General features: G+C 35.6%; 2 protein-coding genes across 2 annotated transcripts in view; one reads left to right on the forward strand and one right to left on the reverse strand.

The window, feature by feature from the left end:
* On the forward strand, nt 1-9,175 carry LOC140152621 (testis-expressed protein 30-like). The gene is given in 6 exon segments (XM_072175031.1): nt 1-180; nt 2,124-2,185; nt 4,202-4,270; nt 4,273-4,437; nt 5,316-5,361; nt 6,064-9,175. Coding segments are annotated over 5 exon segments (834 nt in total). The 5' UTR covers nt 1-180; nt 2,124-2,143; the 3' UTR covers nt 6,576-9,175.
* The window catches only part of LOC140152620 (uncharacterized), a 20,954-nt gene continuing 10,133 nt past the window's right edge, over nt 8,029-18,849 (reverse strand). The window contains exons 3-4 of the mRNA XM_072175030.1: nt 15,787-15,996; nt 8,029-13,477 (exon numbers count right to left, since the gene is read on the reverse strand). Of these exons, the coding sequence (XP_072031131.1) occupies nt 13,266-13,477; nt 15,787-15,996 (422 nt within the window). The 3' untranslated portion in view covers nt 8,029-13,265. The remainder of the gene's footprint in view (nt 13,478-15,786; nt 15,997-18,849) is intronic.

Here is an 18,849-nt window from a genome sequence, read left to right on the forward strand (position 1 = left end):
TTTCAGCACATGTCAGGCACAACTGAATTTCTTTATGTTAGGATTTATATTTGTACGTTTACTGAAACCCCGGGACTGGAACTGCTTGATCTAAATGATCTGCTTCAAGTTATTTCCTAGAGAATGCAGTAAGAGTATGTGACAGTATCAGTGTAGCAGCATGCGTGGTGTCAAGTTGAGGTAAGCTTATAAACACAACTAAAGCCGGGCACTAAAGTCCCAGATTTAAATGGCCGGAGTTTGCAAGTTAGGAGCACGTACCGTACAAAAGCACGCAGGCGGCAGTAGTGTAGTGTAGTATAGTGTAGCCTACACTGTATAGGTTATAAGCCTACCCTGAGGATATACTCACTACAAATTAATGATTATACAGTACTGAAACGTGCTGCAAACATAGCATTTTCTGCCTTTTGGTATACCAAATTACCAATTAATGTTGGTATAGGGGGCCTATGGATGGAGTGAGGCAAAGTTAGGTTATTTACCGAAAAAATTTGAATATTTTGAAGGTCCTTTTTTTTCAAAATTTTCAAAAATGTTGTAGGCCTATATAGCCCAATTTTGCCTCAATGTTACCAAAATTTGGTAAATTTCCTAAAATTTGGGGGAAAAGTTGTATTAAAAACTATTACAATTTATGTTAAATTTGGCTACAAATGACATGTTGACTTTTGGTATATCGATGGGTCTTGAAAAATTACTATTGGCCATATTAGGCCAAATAAAAAAATAAATATATTTCACCTCCCCTCTCACATCCTTTTTTGAGGTTCAGTCAATTTTATTTTTATATTTTGAAATTCAGTCATAACCAGTTTCAAAAAATATGTTTTGTAAGTAGAGATGCTTTCCATAAAGAAACACTTTTGGAAGGTTTTGTGACTAGCGTATTACCTCTCAGAACAACACTAAATGAAAAAAGGCTCCTTCTTTTTATTGTATATACACTAAAACAGCTCTATGGGCATTTACACCACGTTTGTGATAAAAACAAAACAAAATAAAAAGCCCCCTCTTCCTCCTTTTACTCGAAAACATTTTTTACTTTGCCTTGGGCATAATGGGTCCACTTTCAAATCCTCAGCGGCATATCCCACCCCTAACCAAACTTTTATAAATGTTACATTTCCACAAACTTCATCTGCAGCACGATGATAACACGTAAGGTCATGAAAACGTTTTTGAAACGTTTTGTATGAAAAAACACTACAACAGCATTTTAAAATTACGTTTTATACCCTTTATAAAACCCGCCATTTAAACGTTTTCTGTAAAATGTATTGCGGCCCATATTTATGGGTGTAAAAAGGAATTAAGCACCCGGGGCGGGCAATCGGACGGAGACACTGCCATTGACCCGGGGCCCATGCCCGGGGATCCTGATTGAAGAGCGTTTTACTCAATAGCATTCTAACATGTCCAAGTCCAACCATTTCATTCACACGCCTGCCACAGGCCGGGATAATCAGTCTGAATTAGTTAATGATGGGATTTTGTTAATGTGAAAAATTATGTTTAACAGTCCGACAGCCTCATATTTATTCATCAAAACAGATTTAGGTATCAGAAGAAAGCTCATATTTTTCTCACTACCCCAGTGAAATTTAATGCCTGAGGTATGTTTCGTTTAAGGGTAGACGAGGTATTTTTGGTCGAAGTATCCAAAAAATCGCTTTTAATTATCTAAATCAATATATTATTGAAAAATAACACTTTGATGTTTATTATAGGGGCAAGGAATCCAATTACTTTTCAATGATTCAAGATAATGGTTCATTATATATGTTAAGAAATGAGGTACATTTTAGCTGTACTTCTTTTCTTACCATAAATAACGTATTGGTTGTCTTGAGTCACTGAAATTCCAGTGTAGTAGCTTGATTCCTTGCCCCTATAATACATGTATATCTTTTGTTACCAGTGTGTTATTATTTTTTGAGAAAAATGCAAAAATAGTCACAAATTTAAGTTCCACCTTAATGGTAGGCCTCAACTTAATATACAAAACAGAACATGAAAAATCGGACCATGCCTCTTTAATTGTGTAAGTTTTTATCACGTTTATTGCTCATTACTTTTACAAATTATTCATGTGACACAGTCGGTATCTGATCGATCCACAGATTTACACCAGCCATACAACATGATTTCAGGCGCCGACGGCGATGAGCTGGTAACTCTACAGGTAAGACATTTGTTGATGTACTGAAATACCCTTGGGTGAAATCCGGCATTTTGATCCGGGTTTTGATGCAGACGAAATGCAGGAAATATAATGGCTTACATTAAGGTGTGATCATTGGTAAGATTATAAATACAGTTCTTCCCTAAATAATCTTAAGTTAATGTTAACAAATATAAATATCCTTTTCGTGACATAATCTATGTACCCTCGTCCCTCTACTAGTACCCCTGTGAATGTCAAGTTCACAACCTACGTCACAGCCACCGTGCATTTGGCGGGGCACTAAATAATATCTGAAAAAATTACATTGTTTTGCAGTACATTTTCTACATGTAACCTTTTTATGGGACACCTTGTATATAGTAAACGCTTCAAAATCAAAGAGAAAATAAAACAACCAGTTAAACTGATATAAGTAAGAAAAAAGGACGACTCTGTTATGATGATGGTGAACGATGCTGTTGTTGATTGATGATAATGATGGTGATCTCAGCAAACACGAAGGTTATACAGAAAACATTTCAATGTCATGTTATATACAGGGTGTATCAAAATGATTGGTACCGAAGACTTCTCATTTTTTGCCGAATTTTTTTACTATTTTTTTTTGCCAGTTTGGGGTTAATTGTTTAAATATTTGTAATTATTATTTTCTTCTCTAAGAATTTTAGATCATAAAGATAGCACATTCTATTCAGAAGTTACATGATTCTAAAGGAAAGTAGGTGTTTTTACACTTTTCATCATAACGCTGGATCAGAAGCGCACCATTTTCAAAGCTCTATTTAATTGCAAATACCTTGCGAGGATGATATTTTGAAAATCATGGAAATGTTTAATATTTTCCTTGCCTTTTTCTTCATTCATAATATATATAAATGTTATCAATATTTATTGCTTGAGAGTAATATTATTGACTTGAATAATTCAGGTGGGGTGAAAGAAGTTTGTGTATCAACACCATCCAGGGCGGTAATTTAAATTGTATTATTGAGATTACTAAGTAGATGGTGTGGCAGAATGGCTATAGAGTGTTGACAGTGTAGGTTAGTTTAGACCTGGTAAAAGTTATTGGAATGGCTCCACAGTATTCCACACTTCAGTGTGCATTCATAGTTAAGAATCACTGGTCGACACGAATCTACGGAGAAGTGCAGAGAAGATTTAGGAGACAGTTTCTAAGAGCAAGGCGTATATCCCATGCAAACATGCTATAACTTGCAATGATTCAAAATTTGATATGGGCAGTTACAGAATGGACCCATCCCAGGTGTTTTTAAAAGTTCTTTCAAGATAGGGCTTCACCTCACACTGCAAGAGTCGTAAGGCAGGGACCTCAGGAACTATCTTTCTAAAAGCATGTGTAAAGCAATTTTATGTGATGTATACTGAGGAGTACTTGTATGTATGCAATAAATAGTTCAAGCAGTGAACCTATTCATCTTGTGTTGTGTAAGTCAAACCATGATTACGTCGATCTTCGTTTAAATGACAATAGCTCCCAGATGCATCAACCTATCAACTTCAGATATAGATCAATAAGTTAACATGCCCCTTTCTATTTATAGTACAAGAACTATATTAATTAGCAATTTTATATTTTTGATAATTTTTTGAAAATGTCACATAGCCCGGTACCAATCATTTTGATACACCCTGTAAAGGGTAAAACGTTTTAATGACATTCAAAAACATTTATGAAAACAAGTTGCAAAATATTCTAACACTATTTGACATGTTTCAAAATGTAATTATTTGCTGTTATCATGGTTATTAAAACTGAAACATGTTTATAGCGCCTAAAGCATTTTTGTGTTTGCTGGGATATTGGATGACATACATGTATGATGATGATGATGATGATTCTGATTCTTATTCTGCTGACGAAATACCTTGTATAAAGTGAAATTGATTTGATTGGGACACTATAGTCATAATAATCTTCCATCAAAATCGTGATATCCGTGAAACATTTATATTCTTGTGTTTTCTTGGTTTTTTTTTATGTGGTCATAGAAAGATATTCACATTCCATTTGGAGACAAAATAATTGAGTCAACTATTTCCACTCAAAAGAAGGCAGCGGTCCAACTGGTGGCGTAATTCTGACGCATGGAGCAGGAGGAGATATGAATACTGCAGAGCTACCTCAAGTAGCTAACCATCTTTCAGAGTTGGGCTTTGCTTGTGCTAGGTTTACCTGCAAGGGGTTAAATCTCAAGTACAGAGTAAAAGTTTTCAAGGCTGTGGTGGTAAGGCTTTCTTTTTCTTCCTTTATTTAATACCTTAATTACAAGTATTCTTTCAAGGAGGACTTCGGCTATCGGGGAGCAGCTAAACCGAAGGCGCAGGGACGTAGCCAGCTTTCTTGGTCAGGGGTGGCAAAATAAAATTTTGAGGGCACAGCCGAAAAAAATTGCATTTGCATCATACATACATAACCGGTTTTGGTTTTTAAAAAGACTGTACATGTCGTGGAGCTCCCAAAAAGGTTTTACTGGGACAATGTACGCGCGTAGCGCGGAAAAGTTTTGTATTGTACACTATTTTTGCCCATAATTGGGATGAAAGGGGCTTTATTGTGACAATGTACAAAAAATTGATCTGGTTGAATTTGGGTGAAAAGGGGGCTCCTTGCCCTTTTGCTTTTCCTTTGCCCTCCAGATTTTTTCTTAATTTTTTTGTCAAAGGGGCACTTTTTTCTTTCATTTTTGTCAGGGGTAGCTCTGCACCCCTTTCCCCCCTGCTGGCTACGCTACTGCGAAGGCGCCTCGCTATATAGTTTTTAACCTCAGCCGAGGTCTTCTTAAAGGACTAGCCACGACCTGTAATTCAAAAACATACCAATATCAGTACAATATAATATTCATATTTTGAAGTTCTGTCTTATTTTTGTCTTCTATAAACATGATGGTGTTAATAGTAAAGTGGATCGTGTGTTGAAGAAAAGATCACTTTGTGGTGTTGATGGTCAACATCAATAAAGTACCATGGAAACTGGGCACTAATCAGGACACTCTATAAATGGACATAGAGCAAAGTAGATAGCCGTGTAAAAATATCATTTTAGCAGATTCGTTATGCATGAAAGTTGACTATATTATAATACTGTATGTCTTACCTGTTTCAGGAACATTTTATGAAGACAGAAAAGTGGTCGTGGTTTATCATCGGTGGTAAGTTTAAAGTTTAAATCAGTACCGTACACGTAAAGTGTTACGAGCCGTAATGACTCAAGGCCAAAATCACCTTTTCCCAGTTCTCACACGAATGCACAACAATAACACACCGGGTTTGATTCAGTTAACAAAATCTGAATCTTTAATGAAAGTTAAAATGTGCTTGATAATGATTTTGCACAGGAACAATAAATGTATATGCAGTATAATCACACTAATAATTTTACGTATCCGACAGTCTTCTTGTTGATTACAAAGTTCTGTCGTACTCAATGTGATGACTGATGTATATCTTATCCAAACTTGTCCTGCGAAGATCACTGTTCAGCGATGTCCACTGAAGACTTAAATTTATATATCCTCAGTATAAATCCGCGCAAAGATGACAATTTCCAAAATGATGTCGACAGAAGAATATATCCCTTGGGGGAGGAGGAGCACTTTCGTGCACTGAAAATCTCCTCGTTATTGCTGTATTAATAACACACTATTGGCTATGCAAATTAACCGGTTCACTTGTACAAAATGTACCTCTCTTTGAAGTACATTAACTACCAACAGATTATAGTTCATATCTAACATTTGAAAAATAAAACCTTGTTCTTGATTCCTTTTTTTTTAAGAACATAAAAATTGAATTTGACAATAACAATAACAATATGTGATGTTTACAGTCTGCATAATGACTTCGAATTTCAGGGAGATCTATGGGCGCCAGAGCTGCAGTTAGCACTGCCAATGAATTATTCTCCGATGATGATGAACCAGGTAAGCCAGATATCAAAGGAGTTCTATGCTTGTCGTATCCTCTACATCCTCCTAAGGATGTGAACAAGTTACGTGATGACATTCTCCATTCATGTAAACTGCCAATGTTTTTCGTTAGCGGTACAGAAGATGTTCAGTGTGAGAAAGTGTTAATGGAGAATACACTTAAAAACAAGACTAATGTGACTATGCACTGGTTGGAAGGTGGAGATCATGGACTTCATGTCAAAGGTCGTGATAAGTTGATGACCTTGGGTGAAATATGTGAAGTTGTTGGTGGCTGGTGTAAGACTATGAGACATGCCAGTTCATGTATAACCGACGATCAACAAAGTGTGTCTGTGTACACTTCAGATGATTCAAAAACAGGTAAAAAAAGAGACAAAACAACAAAACTACAAGATGGTAGTAGACGGAAACGAAGAAAAGAAAAGAAGGATTAGATACATACTGCCGGCTTTCGGACTTTCAAATGTATTTATATCAGGTGTAATATTGACTTAAGTAAGTCAACCAATTCCCACATGATGGAAAGCTTAAAGTCCCATTCAGTGATTCCCGCGCAAATGTAGAAAAAAATTAAATTGTTTATAAATTGCTTAAAAGTGAAGGATAAGTCATTCGAATTGCCAATTGGTATTTTTGAAATGAAAAATTTTGCAAAAAAAGAAAGAAAACAGCAGTATTGACGAAGTTGAAGCCCCATTCAAATACATTGCAAATTTATATACTGTCAGTATATAAATTACAGATGCAGGCAAATGCCTGATCCACTAGCAGGCCATGTTAACACATCTATGACAATGACAAAGGTACCAAAATCTGAATTTTGATGATTTTTATGATCGCCCGGATAAGCAAATCACTGAATGGGCCTTTAACGGTCTGCTAGTAAGAGATCAAAAGTGTGTTCAAGTTTATCATCCACTATTATGTATCAAGTTGCAAAGTGCACAACGCTATTTCAGCGGGAACAGCCCATTTGTCCGAAGGGTCATTTGTCCAAAAAGTTAGGGTCCAAGGCATTTTAGGTTAGACATGTTAGAATAATAATGGTAAGGCTAGTATTAGGGTTAGTACTAAGGATATGGATAAGCTAGGGTTAGGATAGTAACCCTATTTTACGTTAAGGAATAGGGTTATGGTAAGGGCTTAGGTTAGGACGAAGTATATAGGGTTAGGCTCAGGATTAGGGTTTATGACGACTCTAATTGGGTATTTGGACTAATGACCCTTGGACTAACTTTGAAGTTGAATTAGTAACTGTACCAGCATCCAGACTTACATTACAATACCCATGTCACTGAATAGATTCATCAGGTTTGTAGATATACATTAAGGAAAATTTTCATTGAAACAAAACCAAATAATTTACTCACTATTGACGGTTTCGCCTATCATGGTCGACAGGCATCATCAGAATGATGCTGGATGATCCTTACTTCAGTAGGACGAATCCCGACTGTAGAGGGTGTATTTACAGCCAGGAGAGGATCATACACGTGACTCAGGTAGTGGGCCCCCTCGTCTCTGTTCATGACGTTGAGTCACGTGTATGATCCTCTCCTGGCTGTAAATACACCCTCTACAGTCGGGATTCGTCCTACCGGAAGTAAGGATCATCCAGCATCATTCTGATGATGCCTGTTGACCATGATAGGCGAAACCGTCAATAGTGAGTAAATTATTTGGTTTTGTTTCAATGAAAATTTTCCTTAATACCCATGTCATTTTGTAATTGCCAATTTATACACTGATGTGACCGTGACGCAGATTATTTACTGGCCTTTATTTTTTGCACAAACACCAACTTCATTATAGCTGTAACTTTCAAGTTACGATGAAGTCCAACCTAACAAGTTTACATGAATTAAATGAGTACACACAAAATGAAAGTTATGGATTAACTGCACATTTATTTCAAAATATAATTAGCATGGTACATAATAATTAGCAGCTGTACAATAATGACTACTTTCCTAGGTAATCAGCAGTGATTGAGTCAGTGACCTGTTTATTTGTGGAAGACGCTCAAAACAAGTCAATACTTTGACATGAAAATTGTGTCTAATTTGGCAGTGTAAAATCTCCATTGTTTTCTACATAACGGTTTCTGTATAAGTGTTCATGAAACATTTAAAAGGATTACAAACAAAAGCAGACACCATTTGGTATACACTGTGTATGTATAAGAGAAATTGGTAAAATTTTGTGGAAAATCTCATCAAATATCATGGGGGAGCAATCGATATTCAAAGAAACACTGTCACCCCTAAATTGTTTAAGTACAAATTCATTTGTACATTTGATTCAGTGCCTCGAGTTAAGATGTTGATAATAATTACTGTTTTTTACTGTTGTAATGAAATGTGTGTAAACAATATTGTTCAGAAAATTCAGCACAGCTACCAGAAACGCAAATATATAATAAAAACTGATATTTCTTTCAAGTAGACCTAAAAGGTGAATACAATACTAGCAGTTCACTAATATTTTAGTTAAACTGGAAAGCATTATTGTAGGTTTGATATTCCAATCCCTACCAACAGAATCATCACTGCTTTTCCCAGCAACTGCATGAATTTTATAATGTTAGATAAGACAAAACTTTTGCATACTTTCATAAAAAGTAGACTTACGACGTGATGTAAAATATGACTTAATATCTCTACTTTTAGGGGCGAGTTTGCAAAATCTCGCCATTATTGTCCATACTCCATTATAGACTAAATGGGTTGAATACAACATATCACTGATCTAACAATTTCAGAATGTAGTTAGAATTATATCAAATTTGTAATTAAATATATTGTTAAGCATTTCTTGTTCCGGTGTAAGATCTGAACTTGAAATGATCATTTACATAATTAAAGAGTACTTAAAACCTGAAACATGTGAAAAGGAAAAATATATATAATTTTAAGTATATACTGTATATTACATTGTATCATATGCCATTCTTGATAAACGACTGAGTGAAAGACAATTTAATTAATTAAACACATCTGAGGTTTGTAACTGAATCACACTTGTGGAACATTGATTATGTGAAAATAAAAAGTCATCTGTAGTTAATTTTGCAATTAAATCCAGGACAAGATTTGAATATTCCGTTTTATTTGTTTTCGTAAGTAGGTCATTTTGTTGAACAAAATTCAATGTGATCAACAAGTACCATATAATTCTTTACAAGCCCATAATTATCCAATTTGATTTTTATAAAATGGTTTTGTTTGATAAATATATTATTAAGTATATACACCTAAAACATGAAAATAAGCTGCTGCCAATTACGGATTCGGTTCAGGACATGATTAGATACTAACATATTTGAAATGTATATAAATTTGATAAAAACATGTCTCCTTGTGAAAAATATAACTCAACTTTGAAATGAAAACGTGCTGGGGTTTTCCGTTTTTTATTCATCTTTATGAATTCCTTAGTAACTAGTGACAATAATAGTTTTGCTGAATATGGGTTTTACAAACGTTAGAATTGATTCGATAGTAACTGATTTTGGAATCCTGTGCAATTATGCACTCTTAAAACGGTCAAATGGTTTCATTTGAGACTGTACATACACAAAACTGGGTACGTAGTATGATAAAATCTATGATCAATCAGATATTGTGAATGTAAATAAAACCGTTGTCTCCAGTCAAATATATTGGTTGCGAATGACCACCATAGCATCTCCGGGACACTTAAAGATTTGATATGGTAACGTTGTCAGGTCCACCCAAAAAGCTAAGCTTACTCTGTATACACGCACGGATCACCAGTTCAGATAGCACACGCCACTGCGTACATGATATGTATAGATTCCAATGAAAGTATTTGACTGTGAATATACACTACACAACCTGTCGCGATTAAACACTTTTCTAAACACATTCTTGTAATCACGTTGTAAACTTCTTTAAAGTAATTAATGGATAATGTTTAGCAGTTGAACATTGAAGTTTACAATGTAGGCCCAGACTTTTGCGTCCGTATGCACAAAAGAGTTAGACCATGTCTAAAGTTAGACCTGGTCTAAGTGGAATTTTATCCCAGGAGAAAGGACATTTTCCTTTACATTTGCTTCAGTTATTTTGTATTATTTTTGACCTTTGCATTTAAATCTTTAGATTTTGCTAGCTACTTTAGGAAGGAAATAAGAGTAAAGGACCATTCCTGATGGAAATAAATTCCACTTAGACCAGGTCTAACTTAAGACCCGGTCTAACTCTTTTGTGCATACGGACCATACTGTTTAGCTTCTAACCGTGTTTACAAAGTGATTTCAAGAATGTGTATAATAATTGCTTAACGCGGTTGTGCACTGTATACATGTAGGCTTTGAAAAATGAAACCTATTGACTGGAGTAATTAACGTAATGTTTCGGTAACGTTCTGCAACTAGATGAATGAACGTAAACATTATACACAAACGCTGTACATAATACATCAACACTTATAGTAACACACATAGACCAGAATACGACGACTTTAAACAGTGTACACACGTGATTGTTTACGAATTTAAGCACAATTTATGAACTGTATAACCACGATAACAAGAGTTGCTTTCACATGTACCTTGTTTAGGCGTTCACATGCACTTTTGACTTGCACTAATGTATAGCATCAGATGCAAGTAAATACTATCAATACAAATCATATAAAATTAAAACGCATTGGTAAACCGCAAACTATTAGAAATATCGGGCGTGCTTTGGACAAGGCATTGTCTGTTATCTGAAGAAAAAAGTAAGAGTAACGTAAGACCAATCTTAAGAATATATGCTCATTTATACGTGTAATTGCTGAAAAGATGTCGAGATCGATACCACTTAAATAATAAGCAAATACCGGTACAAACCAATAATAATAAAAAGTTACGGGCCGAAATGGACAAAAACAAATGCCAGCACAATCATTAATCTGGTAGTAAATGGACCAGTAACCATTATTATTGCATACATCAAGATATAATAACAAAAACACTGACATCACTCAACCCAGCAAACACACAACGTTTAACAGAAAAGATTTAAATGTCGGGTTACATAAAGGGTATAAAAAACGTTTTAGTAACATTCATAAAACATTTTTGAAAACGATGCAAAACATTCTAACATAATGTTATTTAACTGTTGACAAAATAATTTGCAAAAATGTTTGCCTAAAATATTTTACAATAACGTTTTAATTTATGATCTTTATATAACCCGACATTTAAATGTTATTAAAACGTTTTGACTTTTGAATAAATGTTCTTGTATTTGCAGGGAAACCTCTTGATCAATAAACATGTTGAAGGTTAAATTTCCTCGAGCAAAAGGAAAGTTTGGTTTCACATTTAAGCGTGTTTTCCAAATATGGTCACTGGATCATTTATCGCCATCCATCATATTCCTATTATTAACACAGTTTTGAGTTGTATGGTAACAAGTTTAAAAGTGGTAACTTTAAAATACAAATTATAAAAACTGGTTCTCTTTCCTTACACCCGGTTTTTTTTTCAGTAACAAGCAGTATAAAAATTCCAGGCTGTATCAAAATGGTTGGTACAAAAATGTACTAGTTTTGACATTTATCGATAAAAATGCAACACTGGATCCTCTTGACATTGTTAAAGTTGTACTTTATGTCTCTTTTTGTAACATCTATATATTAGCATTAGGATAGAAGTTACGTTGCATTTTGATATAACAGTCTCATCCATTTTGATATAGCCTGTATATACAACAAATAATAAGATTAAATTAAAATGATAAATTACAATCCATTTGAAAAGTGAAATCTATATTGGCACACCTTTGGGAATTTCATTAATGATATAATATATTACTTCCATTTCAGTTCATTAGAATAGTTTACTTAAAAAAGTTGCTATCCCCTAAATACAAGTATAGCTATATAATATTATTAGCAACTCAGATTTCAGTACATACATGTGTCATCCGTTTTAACAAAAGAGTGATTGTATTTTGACTTTTCGCAAATGTTCCCATTGTTTTAGAAAAAATCAGGAATGAATTGTGTTTGGACCGCATGTGTGCGTGTGTGGATGACAGTTACCGTATTTTCTCGCGCATAAGCCGCTCCGTGTATAAGCCAGAGGAATAAACATCGCAAGGGGGCATAACGTGTTCACGCTCTACTCGCTTAAATACTTCCAAATATACCTTACAAAGTATATGGTTCTTTTGAAAGCATCAAAATAATATTATAAAATTAAAGGAAAAATAATGTCCAAAAAGGACGATGTGTATGTAATGCATAAGGTTGTCAGTTTGCTCCATAATTGGTATTGTTACTTTCTTAACAATTGCGAAAATCATTTATATAGTTTGGCTTAATATTGTACCTAGATCTGATGAATTCATTTCTTTCGTATCCCTCTTCAATGGGAAGTTAATTTATTTCAGATAATTTGTTCCAAATACGTTCAAACTAAATACCAATTAATTTCAATCACCATTCTCGATTTCCACTATCACTGTGTTGAGGTTTAATCATGCGAATAATAAAAAGAATTAAAGGAAATAATAGTGCGATACTGAAGCGGTGGGAAGCCATCTTGTTGGATCTAGGTGTAATATTTAATTGACTCGTTACATAGCAGTACATTGAAGCACGCACGAACGCACGGGACATATTTGATAGATTCCTAGTTGAATAACGTCGGTTTTCCATGTTAACCTATACCCCACAAACAAAGTCAACAATAGAATACGGTACAGCCTCAAAGTGCAGTCAAAATAAATAAGTAGGCCTATGTAGTAAGCACAAACGTCCATGGACAAACGTGCAAACCAACCTTGAATGTCACGCCGATTATTTTGGAGTTGTTTCATTCACATCTTAGTAAATGCCCTTTCCGTTTTAAAACATGCTCCACACAACGTTTGCTTGCATGTTACCAATGCTTAGCAGGATGTTGCGAGTACCTGCCTAGGCTAAACAGCAGCTCGCAAATATAAACACCCAAGTACCGACGAGTTTAAAACGTACCGAACAAATTATGAAGACTGAGGTGTAGGCCTTCCATACGTACAAACACGTGTAAAATGTTTCCCTCACAAAAATGTACATTGTACACACATCAGACATTCCTTCAAACATTTAGGCCCTAGGTGAAGTTAGCATAACATTTCAAAGAGTCTGTAAAGTCTACCCATTGCTCTGTCGTTTTGCTCACACCGATAAAGACCATCTCGTTTTGAGAAGAACATGTCCACAACGAGACATACATTGGCGATGGCGGGTACTCCCAATGATTCTGTTTGCGGGTCTTTGCGTTTAGCGTCGGCGCTCGCCAGATGAAGTACTACGAGGACAACTTCGGCATCACCTGTACAAAAGATAAGAAAAAAAAAGAAAGGTGGTTACATAAACGATTTTAATGCGGAGATGTCATGTGAAATTAAGATCAGGTTACGTTAAGCTTCGTGGCTTTACAAAATACATGAAGGTTAGAATATACTTGAAACATCTTTGCAGTGATCTGAGGCGTAGGCCTATCTTTAAGTATTAGTGTGAAAAATGACTAATTAATATAATTTCACAATTAGGCGTGTGCAGAAAAAGTTGTACAAATTTCTCCATTCGCTTGCTTATTCTTAACAACCATACAAAGGATACTGACAAAAGTTTGGAGTACTGGTTGAGGAGGCTAAGGTCAGTTGTCATAAATTCAATCACCCAAATAAATCATGCTTTGCAAATTGCGTACTTCTTAAATATTATTTTATGCAGTGTATTGATCAAATGGAAGAATATAATATTGAACAGAAGCTGCGTGGGCATGGAACTATTATACATTGGGAACAATATTCTTGTTTTTAACATGCATCATTTGTTCTGTTTTTTCCCATAGCTGTTGTGAACTTTGTTTGTGTACTAGAAGTAGTATGGCATTGCACATGACGTACAGTTCATCCGAAAGTGAAACCTGGCAAACATAATTACACTGCCCAAGATTTAAAACAGCAATATGTTGTGTTTACTTGTTGCTTTTAAAACAATAATATAAAATTGCCAATGAAGAAATACCATAACAACCTCAAATTAAAAATGCTTTCAACTACTATGTTTTTGTCCATGCATACATGTGTAAGTCGGTGCCTTATATCATGTGGCAATTCAGCACATGTATAAACGGATTCTTACAGGAAATGACATCATTTGAAATGTTGCTTCTTTTAGGATAGGTATATGTTTTACGAATATATTGGTCTGTGAAAAAGAGATTAATGTTTATAGTGAAATTTGACATGTTAATATATAGCCTAAACCATATGTTGAAATTAATCAAAATGGGTTACAAGATGTGGAAAGAGATACAATGTACGTAACAACACAATTGAACATGCAGTTATATAGGCCTACAAATGAGCAGCTTCCTGTGTCTGTGTAAAATCTGTACAAAATCATTTGGCCCTGCTCCATTCCATAAATAGCCTCCCATATTTGGATCTTGGCCCACTCAACAAATAGTCTCCAAATTTATGAACTGAACCAAGAAACCAAGTTTTCAGGTCGAGGCCAACTTCTCACACAATGTTGGTGAATCGCCGTTAGAAAATGGAATTCACTCTACTATTAAAATAATAATTCTAGTGAAGTGTACAAAAATGACACTTGACACTAAGTAGTTCACACTATACCATCTGATGTCCAAATGATCCGAATTACAATGGTGTCAAGTCAGATGTAAAAGGGTCAAGTTCATTTGCTGGCTGATCATTTGGGATATGATATCAGGTTTTGATGTCCTACCATTATTTAAATACAGTATGTATTTAAGAGAGCTATATAACAATAACAAACAACAACAAAGAGGTTTAATGGAGTGGAATTACAGATTCGATGACAACATAATTGATTAACACACCGCATTATCCGCATATATACCAATCCTGGGATACCAATCTTTCACATCATATCAATCAAATACACATAACATCATGATGCCATCGAACATGTCAAAGAGTCAGGAAGTTTGAATTAAGATGTTGGAAACATGTTGGCAACATCACCAGTCAAAATGGTCTAATTTCTTGAATTGCAGATGACATACACTAAATTCAACGCAATATCTCAAAACGAACCTCGTGTTCTTGAGCACGAGTTTTTGTACCCATCCCAGTGTGTCGAACTCAAAGAATGTAGTACTGACATGAGCGTGTTGTATGCTAGTGAAGCAAGATTACTTTTGCCACCATTACCGTGGAATCAATACGAAATAAATGGCATGTGACAAATGCGATATTAATCGTCATGGAATGAATGGCAATCTATTTCATGATTTGGTCGTGATTTAACCTGGACCTCAGACTCACTTCTAATGCCACACGTCTGATATAATTATATCATATACACGACGTGTTTCATTTAAATTTGAAATGGAACCAAAAGGTTATGGAAAGTGCTGGGGGTTCAGTGTTTCGGACCTAAAAACACAGTTCTCGAACTCGAATATATCATGTATGCATATAACCTATAAATGTGTTGGTTTGAGTCCTGCACAACTTGAAGACACATTTTAAGCTATGGAGATCAATTATCTATGACATTGGAAATGGGACGCGACCGCAATCAGTGCCTAAAACCTACTTTAAACAGAAAAGTTAAGTAACATATTATACAAATTCCACTTACTGCTGATTCCCTCCATAGCATTTTCAATGTCTCTGACATTGTCACTACCACTGCGGCATAGGACTATTGTGAGCATGTTGTGGTCCTCTGAACTGACCCATTGTTTCAGTCTTAAGTCGACCCCTTTGGCAGCCATGTGTGCTTTCATCCTCTCTTGTAAGATCTCGTCACAATCTAAGAAGTTGCCCAGAGTTCGTATAAGGCAGGTAACTGTATACAAAAAGTGAAAGAATAAATACTATACGCTTTAAGATTCGCCATCGTCAAAAAACATGTATTATAATATTATTATGGTTAATATGGTTTAAGATACACACCTACATGGATTATAATTTTTTGCATGTTTGACTTGGTTTCATAATTACAGATAACATAATAGTAGAAAAATGATAATCATAATAATTAATACAATATCAAAAAACAAAAACAAAAAACAAACTAAAACAAACAGACAAACAAACAAACAAACAAAAACAAACTACAGCGATAACCGCACCATAGCTGAACCATGTGGCTTCAGCAGTATATTGTGGTAGGCCTATACCACTGTCACCCGGAGTCTGTAATGGACATAATCTCGAAATGCTACGAAGGTATGGCCGCCCGAGTGGTGTTAATGAAAGAGGAAAAGTAAAGAATATAAAATAAACTAGAGCAACTGTGCCCTTTGCAAGGGCACAAGGTAAGTTAGGCGGATGACTGTGATGATCTGATCAAGCAGCAATACTGTGCTGGATAGTATTAACTTTAAATATTTTTTAAATGTTTAGAATGTCATAAGGATCATTGCATTTAAATTTAAGCTCAATCGGAGCATTTTCGGTTAAAATGACCTTTTTTGACCTCTGTGGCCCCTGGATGACCTCTGACGTTTGGAAATAATTTTATTATATTCTTTATGTTTTCCTCTTTCATATGACACCACTCATGGGGTCATACCTTCGTGGCATATGGCCATGCGTTTTGAGTTGGGCCGGTAATGCGTTACATGTTTACGCGCGCGAGATGAAAATTGCATGTTTTTCGTTTAGATATGAATATGTTTCACATATTATACCCAACATATATAAAAGTATACATTTTATTTTTGTTATGAACCAAGGAATCCAATTATGCACTTTAAAATGACACAGGGTGTAACACTAAGGAGTTATGAAACTGAAAATACCAAAAATTTAGGGAAAATGTAAAATTTGACAAATTAAAAAAAAAAAGTTAGCTTCACCCCACATAATTAAAAGTTCCATATTTGAATTGCTCTCAGTCAGAGCTTTAAATACATATATAACATCATAGGGTTCAATAAAATTAAAATGATTTTGCGCCAGCCTCTTCCAAGTCATATTTTCCCATTGACTTCAATGTGTAACCGGAACGGAAAATAAAATATGCAAAATTGCTTCTCAAAGCAAATTAAATTACCTGGAATATGATTGTATGGTGTTATAGTATGCAGTTTAAAGTGAATTGTAAAAATGTGAAAAAAGAAATGCACCTCTTGCATCATATGACCCCTGGGGGTCACTTTTATTAAATTTGCTCCTCCTGATCCTCCTCCTCCTGATCCTCCTCCACCCCGCACATTATGCTAATTAGATGCAAATTATTCAAATGTTAATAACTTTTTACAACTTTTTTAAGGTTTACTGTATTGGTCTCATCACAAGCTTTAATTTAATGCCGCGCGCATGTAACATCTCCACCTATTTACTGGCCCAACTCAAAACGCATGGCCATTTAAAGATATGTCCATTTCAGACCAAATGGTTAGTCAGTTAGTAAGTAAGCTAGTAACATTCGCTCATATAGGCTGATACCATTTCATGGTTCAGCAAAAACAACAACAAACAGACCAAGCACATATTATTATTATTAGTTCAAACATTGCTGGTTTGCTGCTCTTCCATTAAAACAGGGTTTCGTGGTTCTACTGATTATGTCAGGCGGATTTATCCGCCTGATATACTGTGAAGCTCTCAAATCTTCTTTCTTTAAGTTAGGCGTGCAGCCTAACTTATTTTTTTCTTGCTGTTTGTTTGTTTCTTTCTTTCTTTCTTTCTCACAATTGACTACTAGTGCTACATCCGTGATCGGATGTGGACCAAACGCATAGCCAAGCCGTATTGGGTAAGTGGCTACAAAAGTCTTAAAATGTTTTAATATCGGAGGTCATCCAGGGGTCACAGGGGTCAAAAATGGTCATTTTTGCCTCATATGTGCCGCACCCCCATTATAATTAGGGGCAAAACATGGAGACATCTAGTCTAGTGTTTTGATAAACAAGAGATAACCACAGGCAATGGTTCTGCTGTCTGTGCTTCAAAACGTGTAAAATTTCGTCTGGATTCGTCTATTGCCAGGTGGTGAGTGCCGTGCATTCTCTAAATTCAGTAAATTTCCATCGTCAACCGTGTGGAAAATGTCATACGGCCGGGCGGTTTCACAAGTTGCCGGCTCTATCATACCAGTCGCTGCCTGGCTATTGCAGCTGCAATCCATACATCAAAACGTGTAAATTTTGGCTATTCCAACTGCAATCCATACACCCTTCATGCAAGACATGACTGGAATCGTCCACACAGGGAGTGAATATTACAAACGGAGTCACCCATTGAGGTAGGCCCATTCGAAATTCACACGCCCTGTGTGGGAGATTAAGATAATGTCTTCCGGAGAGGTTGTATGAATTTCAACTGGAACCAGCCCAGTTGGGGTGTATGAAACCCCAAGTGGGCGATTCACACGAAACAAACTGAGGTATGTTCAGATGCCAATTTCGTTACATATCTTGAGTGTAACTTGTGATGTGATGCCTGTATGCTAGATATAAACAGCTACATCATTTCCACTGATGGCTATAGGGTGTGGGTGGGTGTGTGCGTGTGTGTGTGGGGGGGGGTGATATCTTGGCTAAAACTGCATCACGCCTTCCCATGATGCATTTATGAAAATCAATAATCCCACTATATAGTTTCTACAGATGACGCAATAATGGTGAATAAGGGGGTGAGGGGTAAGTAAAATGTTGAAATATGACCGCATTAAACCACAAAGGTCATGTGA

Source organism: Amphiura filiformis, chromosome 5 (genome assembly GCF_039555335.1).
Source record: "Amphiura filiformis chromosome 5, Afil_fr2py, whole genome shotgun sequence".
NCBI classification, from domain to species: domain Eukaryota; kingdom Metazoa; phylum Echinodermata; class Ophiuroidea; order Amphilepidida; family Amphiuridae; genus Amphiura; species Amphiura filiformis.